The 24,697-nt window shown below is 33.2% G+C and overlaps 2 protein-coding genes across 3 annotated transcripts in view; both read left to right on the top strand.

The window, feature by feature from the left end:
- The window catches only part of LOC127865575 (delta-like protein 4), a 47,816-nt gene that overhangs the window by 13,991 nt on the left and 9,128 nt on the right, over positions 1 to 24,697 (top strand). Inside the window, exon 1 of one of the 2 annotated variants that reach the window (XM_052405422.1) lies at positions 24,445 to 24,518. The exons of the other annotated variant lie outside the window; for it this stretch is intronic. Within the exon in view, the coding sequence (XP_052261382.1) occupies positions 24,488 to 24,518 (31 nt within the window). The 5' untranslated portion in view covers positions 24,445 to 24,487. Of the gene's footprint in view, positions 1 to 24,444; positions 24,519 to 24,697 lie in introns of those variants that run through there. 2 annotated transcript variants of the gene reach the window in all.
- Positions 21 to 5,499, top strand: LOC127865580 (sushi, nidogen and EGF-like domain-containing protein 1). The gene is made up of 5 exons (XM_052405429.1): positions 21 to 112; positions 322 to 348; positions 705 to 827; positions 1,776 to 1,890; positions 4,803 to 5,499. Exons 1-5 carry the CDS (start codon positions 73 to 75, stop codon positions 4,813 to 4,815), a joined length of 318 nt encoding a protein of 105 aa, XP_052261389.1. The 5' UTR covers positions 21 to 72; the 3' UTR covers positions 4,816 to 5,499.

Below are 24,697 nucleotides of genomic sequence, written 5' to 3'. Positions count from 1 at the left end.
GACCTGAAAAGATATGAGCGTGAAGACTACACGGGGCATCGAAATATAATTAAATTACTAAAGGGAGCGAAGATGGCAGCGGTATATTTCAGCTGCATTTTAATGATTCTCTGTAAGTTTAGATTTGATTTAACATATATATTGTATTCATAATAAAACAGGACCTTTTAAGTGTTTCAATATAGTGGCAATATTTACATAAGTGTTCCTTCGTGTATATGAAAGATACACATAAACATGTTCATACGTTTAATGGTTCTTTCATCATTTGCCTTAACCAGATATTCTTACTAGAGACTAACTGTATTGTTATTTTTGTAGGGCCCTTGCATACAGTCTGTTGGAATGGTATGTGTCGTACGCAAATTGAATATAACTTTGACAGCAAAATTAACGATCGATTAAGATAACGCATGTTTCAATAGCCAAAACATGCTATATTAAAAAGCTTGATTTAAATGTGTACATCAATAGTCTATCACGAGTAAAACTATGATAACCGGTAATGTGTTTGAAAAGAAATGTCAACACCAACTGCATTAATGTTAAGTAAAAACACAGTATCCACATTTTGTTTGTTACGTTTTTCTATCAAACAACCTTTGGCCTGTTCACATATAAACAACATGTCATGGAAACTCATGTAGTATTCACGTATTATTTGTGAAAACAAAGTTAGGTTTATAGACATTATCCATGTTCAGGGAACGGATACTCGCACAACACCCACTGCGATTACTGCCATAATGGTGGAAGTTGCGAATATAGCGGTCAACGTGATATAAGGTGCCATTGTCAATCCAGTTACACTGGCGATCGGTGTGAAGGTATGTTGGAAGTATATACAATGTATACAGGCATTTACGTCAAAGCAGTTTAACATGTATCTCGGATACTACAGACGCAATGTTTGTTTGTGTACACATGCTACCGGTACTCTATTTAATTGTCTTTTGAAAAATAAAGTCAGTGATACTCAGTATGGTAATAAAACAATTTAGTACGTAGAATCTAAAATAAATCCATTTGCGAATACGTTGAAAAGTTTCAATATAATTATGTATAATAATAAGGAACCGAAAATAATGTGTGTTTAGATGTAGTACACGGGAATGGTAACTCAGTTGAAAAATGCGAAACACATATTCACTGTCAAAATGGCGGGACCTGCTACTTCGACCAGAATCATCAACCAATATGTAACTGTGTGCCCGGTTATACTGGACCGCTATGTGCAGGTCTATATGAGATTTAGAGTTGAAACTTATGCACACTAGTATTATACTTTGTAAATTTTAGGTGCCATCACGAAAGTATTGGAAACACCATTTTTCGACATGCCGTTTAATTTTAAAAATAAAGATGCTGATAAAAAGAGTTCAGATTTTCCTATATAGGATGCTAAGAAAGGCATTTGAGCACTGTGGTATACCTAGTTCTGATATTAAGTATTTACAGCTGTAGGTTCAAGAAAAATTACGACCGCTATTGTAGCATATACATATCTTAATGTTCACATACTCAGGTCTTTGTTTAACACTTAATTTATCCTCAGTGGGTGTTATTGTTTAAGTATATATCTCTGATTGTTGTAATGGTAACTATGATGATTTGATTGCCTCAACATATTATGGTTCATACTTATCGATTCGATTCGACACAAACAAAGTTAGTTACCGTAAATGGTATTGATGTCGCATTCGGTCATACAAATAAAGATACTACGACAAATTCGGTGACAATTCTCCCTGCAATTTATCCTTCTGATAACCTAGCCTCCGTCACACTCACGACAATCACTGCCTCCTCCACCACCGCGGCTACCACTCCGTCCACGACAACAGGATCTACTCTATGGACAGCTTCAAACCCCGGCCTGTGTCAACTACGGTATTGAAACTTGGCGTCGATTTAAAATGCTTACTTTAAGTATTTATATATGGTTGAACCACATTTACTTTTTAAAGTTGTCTGTTATTTATGAGAACTGGCATTCATAAATATTCGTTTGGAAATTTAGAGAAATATATGAAATAATGCGGGGTTTTCGCCTTTAGTTTTGGTGTATGATACTCTCTCCGTTACTTGGTCATTCGGGCTTTAGACATTCGCAAAAAGACACTTCAGCTGCGCAAGCAGGAGAGAAAATCATAGCATGTGGTCCTATAATTGTTGCAAGAATCCTATTGTCAAATAGTGAGGCACAAATTCATACGGACGAGACTCGTACCTGTTGGCAGTGTTTTCCGCACGTTTTTAAATATTTGTATTTTATAATCGCCTTCTGTATGGTCATCCTATTCAATTTGTTTAGAATTAACAAGAAAGTTAAAATGGGCTTCAAACAAATCAATAACCATTTGCGTAAAAAAAATAATATGTTGACTGTCTATTAGTAGACATGCACACACCAGACATTCGTTTTTGTTAACAATACAAATGTAATAAATATGTTTCAAAAACATCTTAAAGAAACGTTTTATGTCTTTGTATAATCAAGAACAATTTACTTTGTAAATACTGTACGCGTATCTTTTTTACTTGAGCTTTTGGCCTTCTGGATGTTTTGTACTACTACTATTACTACTATTACAACTACTACTACTACTTCTTCTACTACTACTGCTACTGCTACTGCGTCTGCTGCTGCTATTACTACTACTACTTCTACTACTACTACTTCTACTACTACTACTACTACTACTACTACTACTACTACTACTACTACTACTACTACTACTACTACTACTTCTACTATAACCACCACTACTACTACTACCACTACTACTACTTCTACTACTACTACTACTACTACTACTACTACTACTACTACTACTACTACTACTACTACTACTACTACTACTACTACTGCTACTACTATTACTACTACTACTACTACTACTACTACTACTACTACTACTACTACTACTACTACTACTACTACTACTACTACTACTACGACTACTACTACTACTACTACTACTACTACTACTACTACTTCTTTAACTACTACTTCTACTTCTACTACTGCTGCTGCTGCTTCTACTACTACTACTACTACTACTACTGCTACTACTACTACTACAGCAAAATAACAAAATGCGATATGTCAATAAACGAAAACTAAGCCATTGAAAACGCTTAAAAATGTTGTATTACACATGTGTAATATTTAAAAAATATGTAATGCTTATATTACATGGGAAACAGGGTATGACATGTGATAAAATGACTATATGTTATATAGTTGTATGCTGCAATATCATATGATATTTCCTATCCAAATATTGTTTTAGAAGTACATATTTGATAAATTTATAAATTTTACACCCGAACACGAAATTACGATTGATTTACTTTTTTAATTAATGAACAGGGTTGCCTTGGTGAGAAGAGCGTTTTCAATTCTCTAGCGGAACAACTTCAAAAGCAGATCCTATTACAATATTGCTCGATATCCGCATCTCCCGGGGGCTATATGATAATATGATATGTAAAAGAGTAATGTTATCTGACGATAGATATTGTATTATCAATATATTGTCGATTTGTCTACACCTTGTGGGCATCAAACGTTGTGCGAGCGTTGCTGCAACGTAATATTTAGGTCGCAACGTCGGCAACCATTACCGAACGTTGCCACAACGTTGCATACAAAACATTACCCGGACGTTTCATCAAACGTTGCAGTTTGGTTGTCACAATGGTGTATATGAAAGTTTCCCCGACGTTTTTTTCCAACGTTGCTGCAACGTTGTATTTAAGTTGCATTTAAACGTTGCAGTTTGGTTGTCACAATGGTGTATATGAAAGTTTTCCCGACGTTTTTCTCCAACGTTGCTGCAACATTGTATTTATGTTGCATTCAAATATTTTAAATATTATATAAAAAAAATAAACAAACTATTTACGGCCAACCGCTCTTTTGAGTATTATCGGCAGATTTGCACACTGTCGAGTCCGTTTCCTAGAAAGAACCAGTGCTTGGTGTCTAAAGAGGAGTTAATAAAACGCTCCCCGAGTAGAGATCGAACTTTATAATAATACAGTTCATGCATAGCATCAATGAAAATATGATTTATTGCAAATTTTAGAAATTCATTTTTTTTAATTTTACAGATCCGTTGCTTAAACTTAAAGATGCTAAAGAAGAACTTTAACTCAAAATCGGCGGATAAAATATTTTGTTTAAGTTGTGTTTTGCATAAAAATGGTAGAATCTAGTTGCAAAGTTTCAACAAAAAATAAATAGCCAACATTTTTGTCTGAAACTTTCAATTGTCGCCGTGGTGTAGTGGATGAGATGTCCGCCTAGCGATCGGAAGTTGGTGGGTTCGATTCCCACTTGGGGAGCGTAACATTACCTCCTCTATAGACATCAAATAATGGTATAAGAAACGAACTCGAAAATGCCCATAACTGTCGATATAAGTCATAAAATGTCGATACTAATCGAAAGAGCGGTTGGCAGTAAATATTTTTTTAGAATAGAATTTAAAAATACTGCGTTTTAATGCGACTTAACAACAACGTTGCAGCAACGTTGGGAAAAACGTCGCAGCAACGTTGGGAAAAAACGTCGGAAAAACTTTCATATAGACCATTGGAACAACCAAACTGCAACGTTCGAATGCAACCTAAATACAACGTTGCAGCAACGGTGGATGCCCACTGGGCATGTATGCCAGTGCTTTAATGGTGAATGTTTCTGCCGATTGTAGGTAGTACTATTTCAAAATATCAAAATGTAACAAATCGTAAATCGCATATAAGATTTTGTTCTACTTGGTCATGATTTACAGATCCTACAGTTAGACCATGTCGAGACGCTTCAGTGTGCAGCAAACCGCATATGAAGGCCGTGCTGTGTCCTGATCCTGACCAGGCTCACTACTGTCCAGTCACATGCGGATGTTGCGTGCCCGAACCGGCTGAAATGATTGGATAGATTGCACTATGTTACCCTTGACGCTGACATCGCAATAAATCATTATCAGAAATGCCAATAAACATACCTGCTGAAATATCACAGTTTTAGCGCAAAACACTGCACGGTGTCGTTGTGCTTGGATGCAGTATTGCGTTTCAGTTAAGTGCGGTGACAAGTATTTTTGTTTTTCATTTTATTGTTTCTTTCGAGAGAATACAGAGCCGGGAAACTGTATACGACCTTGTCAAGGAATGTGTTAGAATAAAAGACAAGTAGGATTTTGCATAAATAGCTGACTCATTTAAAATCTTTTCAAACTCTTAAACCAAATAAACAGTAAGTTTCAAACTGAAACTAGAATTGGTATATGAAATGGGTCATCTGTGTTCGTACCTAGTGTTTTTTACCAAAGACTAGTGCAATACGAGTATGTTGCGTTGCCTTTAATTTTATCAAGTCGGATAATAAGCCAAACACAATTGATAAAATGTTCGTCAGATTTGCCGCGATTCAAAATCGTAAAATATAATACAGTTATACATTTTCTTTATTGATTCAGCGAAATTCCTTCTTCCCAGAAACTTGACTGTTTAAAGCGAGATTATACGATTTTGTCAGATATTTATGAATATATATAAAATGTGTAAACACTTATAATATATATATTTTAATATAAATTAAAATATAAATTAAGAAGAACATGTGTCCAAAAATGCGAAATAAGCCAGATATTTAATTCTGAAATTGATAACGGCTGTACAGCCGAATTCGCCTGCATGTATACCATACATGTACGATGTGAATCTAAACTTAGTTTAACGGTTTATTTGAATTCTTGCAACGATATCTATTCATACGACACATGAACACTAACTCCGATCCGAATACAAAGACGAATGCTTCGGTTATTGTAGGGAAATGTGTACGTCACAATCGGCTCGGGGCGCTAATTTGTTTTTGCTGCATTTTATGAAATTCGGCTTTTCTGTATAATTTTTCTTGCCTATTTTGTGTTATTGTAACATATTTTATCAATGTATATTACAATTAAACACATATAAAAATCGTATCATCTCGCTTTAAATGAAGAGTTGTTGATAATTACTTTAGGTAAGTCAACAAATTTGACCAAAAACTTTATTTTCGTATGTATTCAATGATCAACACAGTTCAAAGAGACAAATGCATCTTCATCATCGATATCACTTTGTTGATGATGATGATGATGATGATGATAATGATGATGATGTTGACGTTGATGATGACGATGATGATGATGGATGATGATGATGATGATAACGATTACTACAACTCACTTTTATGATATGACCGCTTTTACTAAAAATTAAAAAACGAAAAAAACAAACAATAAAGGTGTTCATCTCCAAAGTGTTTTCCTGATTTGACGCACTAAGATGTTCGACACCCTTGTTTTTTATCCCCACGTTGTTCGGATAAAAGTGCGGATTATTTGTTTATCTCCGCCGTCCGTCCTGGCCACTATCTCCTCCTATACTATTAGAACTAGAACCTTGAAACTTACACGCATGGTAGCTATGAGCATATGTGCGACGGTGACGGCGACGGAATTTTGATCTGACCCCTGGATCAAAAGTTATGGGGGTTGGGGTGGGGCCGGGTCAGAGATTTTCCTCCGACCGCGATTCGAAAAAGGCTCATAACTACTGTGTCCCTTCAGATATTGTTGCAGTGTGGTATGCATTTGTATCTAGACAACACCTTTCCATGATCATAAATTTTTTAAATGTTTGACCCCTGTGACCGTGACCTTAAACTTGAGGACAGCATTCAGGTTAAGAAATCTGCGACCGCGATTAGAAAAAGGCTCATAACTACTGTGTCCCTTCAGATATTGCTTTCATATTTGGTCTGCATGTGTATCTGGACAGCACATTTCAATGCGCATACATTGTTTTATCCCTGTAACCATGACCTTGAACTCGAGGTCAGCGTTCAGGTTTAGAAATCTGCGACCGCGATTCGAAAAAGGCTCATACCTTCTGTGTCCCTTCAGATATTGTTTTCATATTTGGTACGCATGTGTACCTAGACAACCCCATTCCATTCGCATAAAATGTTTGAACTTATGGTCCGTGTTCAGATTTCGAAATATGCGACCGCGATTCAAAAACGTTCATAACGTCTGTGTCCCTTCAGATATTGCTTTCATATTTGGTACGCATGTGTATATGAACAGGACCTTTCCATGCGCATTACATTTGTACCCCTGTGATCTTGACCTTGAACTTATGGTCCGCGTTTAGATGTTGAAATATATTATGTGGTTATCTCCGCCGTCTGTCCGTCCGTAAGTCCTGGTCACTTTCCCCCCCCCCCTACACTATTGGCACTAGAACCTTGAAACTTTGACATATGGTAGCTATGAGCATATGTGCGACAGTTGAATTTTGATCTGACACCTGGGTCAAAAGTAAAGGGGTTAGGGTGGGGCCGGGTCAGATATGTTCACTCATTGTTTAGGTTAATTTACTTTTACGTCTTCATTTCTAGGCCGATTTACTTCAAATTGATACTGACCATCTCTTATGACAATACGGTCAATCTCAACTATACATGGCCCCATTACCAACCATGGAGCGCCCCTGGGTCAAACATGCGGCGTGGGGATACGCGTCGGCCTCTGCCGCGCCATTTCTAGTTTAAAGTATACGTTAATGGGTTGTGTGACATATAACACCAAAATTACAACTGCCCGTGTGATTAATCGTTGTAATTCACCACGCGAATGTGTGCACTTGGCTATTTTAGAGCGCTTATTTTTGACATTTATTGACTTTTGAGCAAAGTTAAAGTCTCTCTATAACGCTAAAAAATCAACGAAAATTTCGTAAAGTATTTTCGAAAAATAAAGTTAACACCTAAACAAACAGTGTTCCTTATAGCAATAGCCACAATTTCAACGCTAGATGTGGTTAGATTTTTGTAGATACAAAATGCTCGTTTTTATTTATTTATGGACACAATAAAGTCCATGCTAATAACCTGCGGATATATATATTCATACAACACACGAACACTTAAATGGTACCATGTTAAAACCATAATAAAAATGAGCATTTTCTATACACAAACATCTATTTTACCAGACCACATCCGGCGTTGAAATTTCGGCAATTGCCATAAGGAACAATGATTTTTAATTGTTTAGCTTTTTTTTCCGAAATATTGTTTGCTATCATTGGTTGATATAATGGACCAGCAATGTTTGTACCGGGGTGATTAGTGGGTTTTTAAACTCGTGCTTTTCCGGGATCAGTCTATTAGGCGACACCCTCATTTTTATCATGTGATTTTACACGTATGTAACGGTTTAAAAAGATTTATTTTGAGTCGGCAACATAAGTCATTAAGGCTTTTGAACCGACTTTTGAAATTAATGATACATATTGAAAATGGGTATTTGGTAATTTAATTCACGTATTTTTGTAGCCTTAAGGGCATAATTGGAAATGGTACATTTGTTTACTTAAATGGAGCTGTTCGTGATTCTCGGAAAGGAACTATATGTATTGTTTTGTTAAATTTGACAAAGTGACAAAGCGTACACGAACAATCAAGAAAAAAGAAACAATGGCAATCTGTCGATTTCAAAGCATTAGTCAACATAACCATTTAGGGGAAAGGACATATATACATGCTTAAATACTTATTATACAGAGGAAATAATTGTTTATATATACAAAATAAAACAATATTTACATGGGGTACATATTGATAACATTAGTTTAAAATTTCATGTCTAGGGTTTATTTGCAGTTGCGTTTCAGCATGATTAAACTTAACTTCATTAAATTAAGATTTTCTTTTAATTTAACTTTCATGATATGGAGCTTGCTGACAACCCTACTATTTACCACTCCAGCAAAAGTATTCACTCTGGTCTGTGGATAGCAAGGTTGGTCAAATCAACATGATCTGACAGGAGGTAGGAGATTTAGGCAGGATGGTATTGGTTTGTTTCTTTTATTTTGTATTAGGTTTATTTCCCTATTGTGTTGTATTAGTATATTGTAAGACTGCACGTGGGGTAAGCCCTTAATCAAGCAATACAATGTATGTATGAACATTGCGATGCAAGTGATAACGTGTCAACGAGGAATATACTATTTTACGTATAGTTGTCGACTCCTGTGACCGCCAGGCGGCTCGTATTACTTCAACAACAGTTTCAATGTAGCAGCTTGTCGGTGTCCAGTAGACTTCACGGGACATCATTGTGAACGTGAGTTGGAAGTATATTTCTTCACTGACCGAAACAAAAAAGTATTTTTATGGTTAAGAAATATCTGTCCTTCAACATAAAACACATACGAATGGAAATTTCTTCAATTGACATGTACAAATAAATGTTGAATATCAACATGCCTAGCTAAGTAAATATTCACAACAACTATATGAATTGACCACAAAACAACACTTGACCAATAATATCACCAACACGTTACTGTTTGATACTTTTTCCAATTAAATTGGTAATAATTTATGGCTTGATAAGGCGTCATAATACACACACGTGTGAAATTTCGTGTATTAATGCTGTTAAACATAATGTTCCAAAATATATTGTACTCGTGAATATAGACAAAATGTTTAGTATTTCCACTTTTGACAACATAACTTGTAAACATTTTTGGATTATCAATCATACACAATTATTCAAAGACTTAAAGCAACAAATGCTCAATACATTGATGATGAGCATTATGTTGCTAGGGAACAGAGAATATGTACATATATATAAGTAGCTAAGCTTATTTAGCGATTACTAACGAAAGCGTATCGAAAACGTTCAAACAAAATTATTGATGGGCAATGCCATATCATGGATATGTGTTTAGAAGTTTATATTTTAATCTATTGATTAGGTGTAAGCTGACTCAGGCAGAATTGCCTTCGGTCAAACAAAATTATTGATGGGCAATACCATATCATTAATATGTGTTTAGAAATTCTTTTCATATTTTAATAGCAGTAATTAAGTGTAAATGACTTTGGCAGAATTGCCTTCCATAGCTGGTTGGAGTGTATAAATATAGGCTTTGCACTTGCAGAAAAAACATGTATGTGTGCTTATGAAATCTGTACTAATGAAAACATTAATTTCAAGACAAACATTAACTTTATTTAGCTAATAGGAAAGAGACATATTGAAACGAAAGTATAGAATACCTATACAAAGCACGTGACAACCGAGGCGAGATCATACCTATCTGTTGAGAGGGGACGGATAAAGTTAAAAAATAAAGAAATCTTAACCAGCCAAATACCTTTTTAATAAATAAACATGTATCAATTGCAAATAAGGCATAAATAAAGAAAAGAGAGAATATTTTCTTCAAGGAATTTATTTAGCAGTTATATATACTCATATTTCAAGGTTATATTTGATTTTATTGTTCCTGTTTTTGGAAGACATCCACCAAATAAGATCTGTTTTGCACATGTTGTTAATTTACAACATATTATTTTTATTCTAGGTTTATGTGATTAACAATTTAAACAAATAGTTTGAACGTACAATTTTGACAAATTAAGACATTTTAGGTTTAACATTTGAATATTCCACAATACACAATCTGCATATCAGATGTCCGCCTAGCAACCGGGAGGTCACGCTTTGGATCCCAACTGAGGGAGCGTTCTTTAGACCTCCCCCATAGACACCAAGTATTGGTTCTAGTCCCAGGAAACGGTTCCGAGAGCGTTCCAAATAAGCATTGTGCTTTCAATGCAATCGACCTAAAATAAATATTGGTTTAAACTAATATTTTTAAGTCGCTTTTATGATGTAAAGCGCAGGGCTGTTTTAACTTCATATTAATACGACACTTCAGGATATTGTACAAACCACTTGGTGAAGCAAGCCATTATTTGACAAGGAACATACACAGATACAAAATGTAGAAATATGTTTATGTTGACTGGGGAAATAAACAGATTGGCCACACGTTCTTGTGTCTTAAATGTCACGATATAGGCGCTAAAACTCTTAACAACGATTATTATTTTCGTTGCGCACAAAGGCATTCTTTCCAAATGCAATAAACGAGCTAATGATGTGTAAAATACCATAAACCACTTGTTGATTATGGAGATTACAACATTTTAAAACTTTTAGCATTGTAGTGTCAGAGAGTATATTTCAAATATTAACATTTTGAAATCATTCTTATCCGTGCTAACATATAAGTGCTTCGGACCTGAACACCTTTAAAAGAAGGCCTCTCACTAATAATTTCTGTAAACGTTTGAGTACAAAATGTCATGTCGAAATGTTACATTTCTCAATTTATTTAGGTTTTAGAATTTTGACGTTCATGCAGCTCTGTCTAATACATTGTATAGGCACATCTTCATACGTCTCGAGTAAAGAAAATATATAAGGCGGAGTATCATTCACTATTATCTTTTTCCACTAAACTTATTTCCTTTTCAAATTGTAACATTGTTATGCCCCCTTTACGTCGGTGGGATTGATATACACACATTTTAGTTTGTTTTTCTTTTCAAAGGAAAAATAATTGGAAGGAATCGAGGGATCTTGTACAAGTATTCAACATAGGACAAAAGCAAACAAATTATAAGCAAACAAATTATAAAATAATATGCAGAGCTACCAAGTATTTTTTGATAATCAAATTTTAACAGTTATCAAATGTTAACATATTTCAGTTCAAACACAGATCTCAACGAAGACCACGACAAGCCATGTAACAAATCCGCCGTCTACAACTACTGCAAGCAACCAGCCTCAAACATCCGACGGTGCAATGTCGACAACTAGAAACCCCGCATGCCCCAAATACGGTATGATATCACACACTTCATAAAATGTTGTTTTTTTTCAGAAATTTTGTTGTTTAAGACGCATATATGAAATGAATGATTATGACAAATTTTACCGAAATTTGATTATGGACATATGCAATGACGTATTCTCATCGCAATATTAGGCGACAGTTTTAAGATTTAAGTTATATTTAACATTATAATATTGAACGAGAACCTTTTTCGTTTACAAGCGTAAACCTGGTCAATTATTCTGGAAACCCGGACAGTTCCGGGAAGGCTCGGATGATACCGAAATAACATCAATATAAGGCTCGACGATTCAAAGCTAAGAATAAGCTCGGCCAATACGAAATTCTACCATTAATAATTTAGGAATGGCTTGGCTAAAAGGAGATGACATTTGACGACGCTAGTTTAAAAATGCTCAATAGCTTAGAAACGCAGATTTAATGAATTCGTTTTTTGTTTTCAACAATATTCAGAGGGGGTAATCACGTGACAAACAATATGGTGACGTCCATGCCGAGGCATGTATTTTTCGTCGTTTTATACACTTTATTACTTGTATTATTATTTATTTATTCCGATCACTTTCCAGCCATAATAGGAAGAAAGTTTCTGGTTTTTATTTCATAGTTATATTCGCTCTATATCTCGACTTTACTCGGTGCAAAATTTCTAAGCGGGATGACCTTATTAGGGTTTCACTAAGAAAATTTGCGGGGAGTAAAGTCGAGATATAAAGCGAATTTAAATACGAAATAAACGCTTATCATCTTTTTACTGATATGGCTGGAAAGTGAACGTCATTTAAGAAATAACTAGAAGTAATAAAGGGTATAAAACGGCGAAAAATAACTGTCTCGGTATGGACGTCGCCATCTTGACTATCACGTGATTACCCCCTCAGATATGAAATAAAGAAAACATCTGCGGCCATTCCCTACCAGCGACGAATAGGCCCAGCGAAATTCTGACGAAGTCGACATAGACAACATAGAATAACAGATGTGCTTCCTTTGAAATATTGTTAAATCTGTTGAGATTTTGCCTTGCATAAATGATTTGATGAAGTTATTGCTGTATATTCGGAATTAAACAATACTGCCAGGTAATATAAACATCTTACCATTAACATGGGATGTTAATTACCTTATTATTTAATAAAAGTTCATACGACTGTCCGTAAGTTAAGTTAACGTCTACCAAAGTCTTCAATTTAATTAGGGTATGCTTAATTCTGAATCCTATTCGTACTTGTAACATCTTAGAACTGACATATTATTTTGCTTCCATAGACAGCAAAGGCATACAGCAACATATAACCAAACTTTCTGCACCAAACGTTGTTTAACACATAAGAGTTAATACTAAGTTGATAACCATCTGAAACTTAAATACTCGAGAAGTAAATCTATTTTACCTGCAAAGCTTCGAACGTGATCATGTTATCATATTTGAACGCTCTTTTTTAAGATCCTGGCATCCGTTCATGTAAGGACAACTCTGCCTGCACTTTGCCCCACGTCAATGGAGTTATCTGTCCGGACCCGAACGAGGCGCACTACTGTCAATTAACGTGCGGCTGCTGTTCGCCCGCCTCTCAAATTGCAACAGTATTTGGGTAGACCAGAAATGGAGATGTTCGAATGTTGTCAATAATTGTTGTCGTACCAATGCGCCCAATGGTCATGGTTTCACGGCTTTAATAAAAGTTGAAAAAAGAAACGTCGTGTCATTGAAGTACTCTTATATCATACCATTACGTTTGTGCCGTCCAAATGTGCTCGGTGTCGAAAATACAATGTAAAATAACATTATAAATGTACTATAAAGCCTTGGGTAAACAAAATTAGACAACCTGAACAACATTGCGTATTCTGCAAACGTTATAATGTACGACGCATTGGCATATTTAACGCACGAAAAATCTTCACGTCAATCGGCTACACAAAATCAATATTGAATGTATACACGTATCCATAAGATATCCAGTTGACACAAGAAAGGACATATACATATTAATATAGTTGCACTTATGTTGACAAAATCCCTGAAATATTGCCTACAATAAATATTATTAGTTTATTGTCTGAACATAGTTCTTAAGAATAAAAATAATACAACAGAACCACAAAACACGTCAAGCGAAAATAGTAATACATAGAAATCATGTACGATACATTTGTTTTTTGACGGTATATTCATGTTTTCTAAACACGTCATACTTTGAATATAGTTCGAGATCGAATAAGTCGAATGAATAGCCGCCCATTTCTTTGATAATACACTACATTATTACTTCCCTTGTATATATTTTTTCTTTTGTAAATGGTTTTACTATATAATATAGATAAAAAAAATGCAGGCATTCATTTACACTAAAAGCATGAAGTGACCGTTTCAATTTGTACGTGTATTTGCAATTGGTTGTAAGTTCAGGTTTGACGGAACACATACTTATTTAATCTTCGTGACACACTATTAATAAATCCATTCATTTCGGTAACTGACGCGTTAATATTGGCGTGTTGTAACAATTACACGTGGAAACCTATTAGCTACCAGGAGGCTTAAAATACCTGTTTCTGAAGCTTATTACAAATACAGCGGTTATAAGGTGAGGCACAATGATAACTTTTCTTATAAAATGTATCGTTTTGAAAGTTCAGTTTCATCTTAAATTTTCACGGAACACAATGAGCATTAGGCCATGAATATACTTTATTTGGTACAGGTTTATGCATAGATTTACGATTGTTAGTTGAAATAAATTCCAATACACGCTTTTTATATTGTTTGTCAAAATCATATTAAAGCAAATTTAAATAACACGTTTATAAACTTGTAAGTTGGAAAAAACTTATTAAAGAACAAGTTTCATAGAATGTTCCTTATAAAAAATAATAAAAAAAGACTTTGGCATTTGATTTATACATCAAATGTTGTGTACTAGTTTTCGCTGTGGAAATGACATCTGATGTATTAAAATTCATTCATTATTATGAAACATAACACTGGGAAGAAAACATGATAATACATGTTACTTTCAACATACCAACGACCTGAATAATTATTCTAAAATATATATTTTTCAAACCAGGAAATAATTAACACATATTCTAGGAATACGAATTGAATTTGTACCAACTTGATCTAAAAAGTCCAGATTAAAACTGTGAAATGACAAGATTAGCGACCTTTCAAGGTCGTTAGTCGTATTTACCTTTATAAACATTTTTACCTATTTATTTCATGTACAATAACTTGATGTCTGATAACATAATATATGTGTGCTTACTTTTGAAACAATTCTATAATCTTAATTTCATATTGGAAATTTGTTTTCAATACCATGCTTTTATCATTCTTGTCCTTTTTTCGAACGATTAAATTGTCCGAATTTAAGGCGATATTAACATTTTCTCTTATCCGACCATTCGTCATAATTTTAGTCACATGTTACAATGATGACACTTTTTAATTATCTTAATCAGTTTGCACACCTGGGTATTTTGCTTTATTTTAATGTGTTTCCTAAACAGATTTTCGGCCTATGTTTGCAATAAATTTATTGCAAAAAGGGTTGGAGTGTCTTATTGCAATTTGATTTGTTTACAACAACCCGTTTTGCAATAAACCCGTTTTGCAATAAAATCATCGCACTTTTATTTGCAATAATTTTATTGCAAAACGGGTTGGAGTGTCTTATTGCAATGTGAACATTTTATAAAAATCCGTTTTGCAATAAAATCATCACTCTTGTATCAATAATTTCAAATGGATTGAATGAGTTAAAAGGAGGTTTCAAGTGTTGTATTTAAATAAAATTATTTAAAAAAATAGACAAAACTGTGAGTTTAGACTTAAAATTAAAATGCTTGGAAGGTGATGAATTTCGAGATTTAATACGATAAAATAACACAGAATGTGAATCGGAAGTGATTTCAAACAATTTAGTACTAATGTTAAGATAACGCAAAAATGCAATAATTTATGGAAAATCGTGTTAAAATGTCTTATTGCAGTGTAAATTTTGTGTAACAACCCGTTTCGCAATAAAATCATCACATATATACTAATTGTTTCATAATGATTTGAAACGGTATAAAGGAAGTTTTAAATGTCGTCTCTAATGTAAATATGATAAAACAATGCTGAATGAATATATGAAGTGATGTTCGCCAATTTGGGAACTACGTGAAGAATACACAGAAGTGCATAATTTTATCACAAAACGGGTTGCAGTGTTTTATTCCAATGTGAATTTTGTATAACAACCCGTTGTGCACTAAACTCTTTTTGCAATAAACTCATTACACAGGGACTTATTGATTCAAATTGATTTGAAACGCTGAAAAGAAAGATTCAAATGTCGTATTTAGGGAGTTTGTATACATATAATAAGACAGAGGTGTAAGATTCGACCAAAAATTAACAGACATTGAAAGTGACCAATTTCATGAGTAAATGTGATTAACAAACTCAGAATGTATATAAACAGTGATCTTAACGCTTTCATGATTAAGCGTATTTAACCCAGAAATCCAATAATGTTATTGCAAAACGGGTTGCAGTGTCTTATTGCGATGTATAAAAAAAAAAAAAAAGCCCGTTTCGCAATAAACTCGTTTTGAACTAGTTCATCACACATGTACTAATTGATTCCACTCGATTGGAAACTTTTCGAAGAAAGTCTCAAATGTTGTTTACCGGTATAAGGATTTTTTTTCAAAATAAGACAGAGGTTTAAGATTCGACCAACGAATAAAAGGCAGTTAAAGTGATCAATTTCATGAGTAAATGTGATACAACAACACCGAATTGGTGTAGAAAGTGATTTCAACCAATGTAATACTTAATTGAAGAAAACCCAGAAATGCAATAATTTTTATTGCAAAACGGGTTAGAGTGTCTTATTGCAATTTGATATTTTTATAACAACCCGTTTTGCTATTTACCCGATTTGCAATAATTTTATTGCAATACGGGTTGGAGTGTCTTATTGCAATTTGAAATTTTCATAACTTCCCGCTTTGCAATAAACCCGTTTTGCAATAAAATAATTACACATGTATTAATTTATTCAACTGGATTGAAAACATTAAAAAGGAAATTTGAAATTTCTTATTGAAATAATAGTATTTCCAAATATAGACAAAACTGTTCATTTCTACTACAAATTAAAAAGCATTGAAGGCGATGCATTTCGAGATTTAGTACGATACAACAACACATTACGTTGTAGAAAGTGATATCAACCAATTTGGAACTTAAGTCAAGATTGTGTGTAACAAACCGTTTCGCAATAAAATCATCATATATATACTAATCGTTTTAATTTTGATTTGAAACGGAATGAAGGAAGTTTCAAATGTCGTCTCTAACGTAAATATGATTAAACAAGGCTGAATGTATATATGAAGTGATGTTCAGCCATTTGGGAATTAGGTGAAGAATACCCAAAAGTGCATAATTTTATTGCAAAACGGGTTGGAGTGTCTTATTGCAATTTGATTTTTTTACAACAACCCGTTTTGCAATAGACCCGTTTTGCAAAACAATCATCGCACATTTATTTGCAATAATTATATTGCAAAACGGGTTAGAGTGTGTTATTGCAATTTTGATATTTTTATAACAAGCCGTTTTGCAATAACATAATTACACATGTATTTATTTATTCAAATGGATTGGAAACATTAACAAGGAAATTTGAAATCTCGTATTGAAATAATATTATTTCCAAATATAGACAAAATTGTTAATTTCTACTAAAAATTAAAAAGCATTGAAGGCGATGCATTTCGGGATTTAGTACGATAAAACAACACATAATGTATATTGAAAGTGATATCAACCAATTTTGAAGTAAAGATTGTGTGTAATAACCCGTTTTGCAATGAACCCGTTTTGAATTAAACTCATCACACGTCAATTGACTTACCAATTGGCAAAACACGCATGTTAAAATTTTTAAAAGAAAATTAGCCTTTCTGTTTATACTGTCCAAACATTTGCTTCTTGTTGAAAGTGATATTATGCGCATTTTCACTGTTTAATTGAACTGAAAATAATTAACAGGTCAAAATACTTTGTTAAAATGTGGTAACTGACCAATTATCTGCAACTCATCTTGCCACCAGTTCTTTATAAAAAAATATATATTATATTCGATATTTTACATGACTGTCCCAGTCCTCTAAGCCGAACGGAACTGTCTTCCTATTAGGATCGGAGTAAGTGTTCGTGTGTCGTATGAATAGATATCGTAGCAGGAAATTAAAATGATCCGTAAAACAAATGTGGGTCTTTGTGTCGTATGTGTCATACGCCATTTCCCTATATTTTTATGCGCAATTGGATTTTCCATTTTATTTAATTATAATTTCATCATGTTGTGTATACCGGGATCTTCATAAATTGTCGTATGCCAACTTATTAAGTTCTTAATAATTAATAGTTTTTTTCCGTCCTTCCAAAGTCTGTCTTAATATCATATTCCTTACATTACAAATATTATTTCTTTCATTTTTCTAGTTTAGTGAGCGCTAAGCGCTAATACTTTCTGATGTGTGAGAGACGTAAACAACTAAGTCACGTAAAACAGCCCTGTTTTTGCTCTGAAACAATATCAGAACAAGCACTAAATAATATATCAAAACAACATAAATATTTTCATGCACAAATATTATTTGTGGAATATATAATATATATACATATATTCGTCGATATTGATAATCATTATAAATTAATAAATCATACAAAATACTATTCCTATTTTTCAAGGTAACATTTTTCAAACATTAATATTGTTCTATCAAACCATAAAACAAAGATAACAGTACTATTTTTTTTGCTGGTATAATACTCATAAAATAGCAATAATTATACATACAGAATCCTAATATTTATTCGGACATTGTGCAGTTAAATAATTTTCCTTAATACCCTATATTAAACTTAGTTCTAGAATGAAAGAAGCTAAAAATAGTTTAAATATGAAAATGTTCATTTGCAGCAAACAATAATTTAAGTGTGAAAATAAGTAAATAGTAACAAAAATCTTACCTGAACTAATATCAGAACAAGCACTGGCCAGACCGCCCGTGCGCGGTTCTTAAATATCATTTCAGGGTCGATTACTTGGAATAGCGATAGCATTTCCAAATGCATATCTCACGTGATCCCACGTGGTACATTCCTTTGTACCCGGCTTATGTTTTGTTTCTTTGATTCATTCATTTTAAAAGTGCACAAAGGTGAAACTCCGGGGTGAACTGTTATTTATCTACCTGGATAGCCCACGCGTGTGATTAAAGTGATATTATGAGCATCTAACAGTATATGCTATGTTTAAAGGTGTCTATCGCAACCGTTGTCTATTTTTGGTGTTTTCATTTCATATACACTTATATTTCTTAGTGCAGCATGAACATAATAAAACTATATCACAGAAAGAGAAAACTAATCCTTTTGAATATCAACCGTACTTTTGTTTGACAACTGAACATGCATGTACGATGTGAATCTAGATTTAGTTTTGGTGCAGATTCGTTCATACGACACACAAACACTAACTCCAATCCTAATAAAAAGAGAGATGAGTTTATTTCTAAACGCGTGTACTGCAAAACGGGTTTATTGCAAAACGGGTTGTTAAAAAAAATACATTTCAACAAGACACTGCAACCCGTTTTGCAATAACATTTTTGCATTCCTGGGTTTTCTCTGCTGAAGAATGACATTGGTTGAGCTCACTTTATATATACATTCTGTGCATGTTTTATCACATTTTCTCATGAACTTGGTCACTTTTTGTGTATTTAAATTTTTGGTCGAATCTTACACCTCTTTCTTATTATATACAAACTCCTTACAAACGACATTTGAAACTTCTTGTCAGCGTTACCAATCGATTGCAATAAAATCATAACATGCCCAGGTTTTCTTTAGAAGTTCCCAAAGTGGTAATAATCACTTTATTTAAACATTGGGTGTTGTTTTATCATATTTTTCTTTTAAACAACAGTTGAAACTTCCTTTATTCCGTTTCAAATGATAATGTTTCAAATCAATATATATGTGATGGTTTTATTGCGAAGCGGTTGTTACATAACATTCACATTATATAAGACACTTTTTACAAGTTTATCAATACATTATTGCATTTCTGCGTTATATCAACTTAAGTACTAAATTGGTGAATTCACTTTTAAAGGGACTGTCCAACAGATTAAAGCGTCGTTCGACGCGAATCGATATTTTGGGAAACTACGAGGATTGTTTATATAGCTAAAAAAATACCTCCGCTTTTGACGTGAGCGTGGATGGTCGAGTGGTAAAGTCAGGAGACATTTTACACCAAGCTTCCATGAATCTAGGGATCAGTGGTTCGAGCCCTGTGGAGGTTAACGTTTTTTCTTCTATTTTTTAATTGTATTCTTATCTTTTGACGGCCCCTTTAATACATATTTAGTCTCGTAATTTCACCACCTTCCATGCCTTTAAATGTTTAGTCAAAGCCCACAGTTTTGTCTATTTTGTGATATAATATTATTTAAATGTTTCCAATCCCTTTGAATTTATTAAAACGTGTGTAATGATTTTAGTGCTAAACGGGTTGTTGCAAAACGGGTGATTGGAAAAATTTCTAATTGCAATAAGAATCGCCTACCTGTTTTGCAATAAAATTATTGCAAAACGGGTGTATTGCAAACCAGATTGTTATAAAAATATCAAAGTGCAATTAGACATCGCAACCCGTTCTGCAATAAATTAGTGCACTTCTGGGTTTTCATCACTTCAGTTCCAACTTGGTTGTTATCACTTTCCATACATTTTTGTAATGTTTTATCATATTTATCATTAAATCGATCACTTCCGATGTCGTTTTTTGTCTGCATTTATACTTACGTGTTATTTTGAAAAAGAAAATCCATAAAAACGACAGTTTTTTTAGACTTTATTTTCACAGTTTTCTATCAATGTGAATCATTTAGAACATGTGTGATGCGTTTAATGCAATACGGATTTATTTCAAAACGGGTTAATTTTAATATTTACAAATTGCAATAAGACATCCTAATCCGTTTTGAGATGAAATTTTGCACTTCTGGGTTTTCTTAACTTCATTTCCAAATTGGTGAAAATCACTTCATATATACATCATTTGTTGCTTTATCATATTTTCCTTGTAGACGACAGTACAAACTTCCTTTATACCGTTCCTAATCAATTTGAAACAATTAACTTATATATGTGATGATTTTATTGCGAAATGGTTTGTTACACACAATCTTGACTAAAGTTCCAAATTTGGTTGATATCACTTTCTATTTACATTATGTGTCGTTTTATCGTACTACATCTCGAAATGCATCGCCTTCAATGCTTTTTAATTTTTAGTAGATATTAACAGTGTTGTCTATATTTGGCAAACAATATTATTTCAATACGAGATTTCAAGACACTCCAGCATGTTTTGCAATAAAATTATTGCAAATTGGGTTTGTTGCAAAATGGGTTGTTATAACAATATCAAATTGCAATAAGACACTCTAACCTGTTTGCAATAAAATTATTCCATTTCTCGTTTTTCTTCAATTATTACATTGCTTGAAATAACTTTCTATACCAATTCGGTGTTGTTGTATCATATTTACTCATGAAATTGATCACTTTCACTGCCTTTTATTTGTTGGTCGAATCTTACACCTCTGTCTTATTTTGAAAAAAAAATCCTTATACACAACATTTGAGACTTTCTTCGAAAAGTTTCCAATCGAGTGGAATCAATTAGTACATGTGTGATTTATTAGTGCAAAACGAGTTTATTGCGAAACGGGCTTTTATTTCCTTTTTTACATCGCAATAAGACACTGCAACACTTTTTGCATAAAAAAAAAACATTATTGGATTTCTGGGTTAAATTCGCTTAATCATGAAAGTGTTAAGATCACTGTTTATATACATTCTGTGTTTGTTAATCACATTTACTCATGAAATTGGTCGCTTTCAATGTCTGTTAATGTTTGGTTGAACCTTACACCTCTGTCTTATTATATGTTTACAAACTCCCTAAATACGACATTTGAATCTTTCTTTTCAGCGTTTCAAATCAATTTGAATCAAGAAGTTCATATGTAATGAGTTTATTGTAAAACGAGTTGTTATACAAAATGCACATTGCAATAAAACACTGCAACCCGTTTTGCAATAAAATTATGCACTTCTGGGTATTATTCACTTAATTACCAAATTGACAAACATCACTTTATATATACAATCAGCCTTGTTTACTCATATTTACGTTAGGGACGACATTTAAAACTTCCTTTATATCGTTTCAAATCAATATGAAACAATTAGTATATATGTTATGGTTTTATGGTTACACAAAATTCACATTGCAATAAGACATTTCAACACGTTTTTCCATAAATTATTGCATTTTTGCGTAATCTTAACTTTAGTACTAAATTGTTTGAAATCACTTTCGATACACATTCTGTGTTGTTTTATCGTATTGAATTTCGAAATTCATCACCTTTCATGCATTTTAAGTCTAAACTCACAGTTTTGTCTATTTTTAAAACATTTGTATTTAAATACAAAACGTGAAACTATCTTTTAACTCTTCCGATCCATTTGAATTAATTAATACAAGAGTGATGATTTTATTGCAAAATGTGTTTATTGCAAAACGGGTTATTATAAAATGTTCACATTGCAATAAGACACTCCAACCCGTTTTGCTATAGACACTCTAACCCGTTTTGCAATAAATTTATTGCAAAACGGGTTTATTGCAAAACGGGTTGTTGTTAAAAATCAAATTGCAATAGGACACTCCAACCCGTTTTGCAAAAAAAATATTGCAAAACGGGTTGTTTCAGGGCTATATAAAGCCATTTTTATTGTTTATCTTGTGTTGTGTTGACATGAAACACTATTGTTGATTGAATGGTGAAAATGTAAGTATAAATAGGCTTGCGATAAAAGCAGAGTTACTGTCCCTATCTCCAAAATACAATAAATATATATTATTTCGGAATTACTTAAAAAGTAATCCCGCTTATGTGATTAATAATTGTTGTGTATATCATTCATCAAACAATATTTTTGTCAGAATGATTGATGAATGTGTAAATAGTGATCGGGCTGCGATAAACGCATAATGTTTGACTCTATTAGCAAAAAAACAAGAAAATATATATATTCGGAAATCCTCGAAAAGGGCAACTGCTTTTGTGATAAATCCTTGTTATTCACTATGTGAATGTATGCATTTGGCTAAATTAAGCGCTGTTAGTGAATTTAAGACACGTTCGCGATTTAAAACAATTTCGATAACACAACGGTAGATGTTGAGATGCGCTTAATATGTTAGTCTACCGCTAAAAAAACATAAGTTAGTGTTCGTGTGTCGTTTGAAAAGATATCGTTGCAGGAATTTAAAATGTAGCTTTAAACTAAAGTAAGATTCACATCGTACATGCATGATATACATGCTGGCGAATTAAACTGTACAGACATTTTCGATTTCAGTATAAAAATATGGCTTATTTCGCATTTTTCGACACATGTTCTTCTTAACTTTTATTTTAATTTATATTGCAATATATGTTTAATAAGTTTTTTTTTACACATTTTATATAAATTAATAAATATTTGACAAAATCGTACACTCTCGCTTTAAAGTGATATTATGGGCATTTTTTACTGTTGAATTGAGCTGAAAACAATTAACAGGTCAAAAGAGTTATTTAAAATGTGGATACTGACCAATTATCTACAACGCATCTTGGTGCCAGATGTTTATACAAATATATTTTTTATTCGATATCTTACGTGACTCACCCAGTCCTGTAAGCCGAAATGATCCGTAAAACAAAATTGCGTCTACGTGTCGTATGAACGAATCTGCACTTAAACTAAATTTAGGTTCGCATCGTACATGCATGATCAGTCGTCAAACGAAAGTACGGTTGATATTCAACTGCATTTTTTTTCTCTTTCCGGGATATTGTTTTAGTATGTTGATTCTGCATTAACAAATATAAGTGTATATGAAGTGAAAACACTAAAAAGAAACAACGGTTGCGATAGACACCTATAAACTGTTAGATGCCCATAATATCACTTTAAATTGAAATTCACACATTTAGGAATTGGAACGACATTAAAATATTGCCATAAAGCTTAAATTGAAATTAACAATCCTGACAAGCAAGGATAGCAGCGTGACCTGGTGTGACCAAGTATGAAACCTTCACTTACCCATTTATATCGGCATCATGTCGCTTTCATGAATATAATATAAACATTATGTTTTGAGCATATATTGACCATTTGTTGCCAAGGTGTGTCCCTCTCCATGACATAGTCATTAAACGTAATTATATTTTATTAAATATTTCAGAACTGATGCATTGAATTATACAGTTTAAAAGGTTATTTATTATGTATTTTATTCTGTATCGAATATTAAACTTATTCGAAATGTCTTCGCACGAAATGCAATAAATTGGCTTAAAGAAGTGGTACCACTATGGCTATTGTGCAAATCTAGTCCGGTAGTACAGTTCAGTCCTTAAAGGGGTTACATAAAGATAACGCCATTCAGCTGCTACATAATTCTGCCCGTGACGAAAACGAAAGATAAGATAAGTTGCCCCACCAGGTCTTAAATTCTAATATCAACTCAGTGCTCAACAAATAATGGATTTAACATTTGTATTCATAAGTCTCTGTAAGTTTACACTTGGAACTTATCGTTTATGAAATCATATGCTAAATTGTACTTTACCCGGATAAAATACTGTTTGGAGGAAATATTCGGAGAAAATACGTGCTAAATTACGTATTGTCGTTTGTGATGATTTAAAACAGTATAACATATTTCTATGTTCAACAAGAACAAACTGCATT

Source organism: Dreissena polymorpha, chromosome 2, assembly GCF_020536995.1.
Source record: "Dreissena polymorpha isolate Duluth1 chromosome 2, UMN_Dpol_1.0, whole genome shotgun sequence".
Classification (NCBI taxonomy): Eukaryota; Metazoa; Mollusca; class Bivalvia; order Myida; family Dreissenidae; genus Dreissena; species Dreissena polymorpha.
The sequence above is the reverse complement of the archived record's forward strand: the minus strand, read 5'-3'. Positions and strand labels throughout refer to the sequence as shown.

Excerpts from the sequence above, each read along its gene's own strand:
- LOC127865580 (XM_052405429.1), top strand. The coding sequence starts at position 73 with ATGGCAGCGGTATATTTCAGCTGCATTTTAATGATTCTCT. Across the intron at positions 349-704 it reads GCATACAGTCTGTTGGAATG|GGAACGGATACTCGCACAAC; the intron begins GTATGTGTCGTA and ends ATCCATGTTCAG. Across the intron at positions 828-1,775 it reads CACTGGCGATCGGTGTGAAG|CCTCCGTCACACTCACGACA; the intron begins GTATGTTGGAAG and ends CTGATAACCTAG.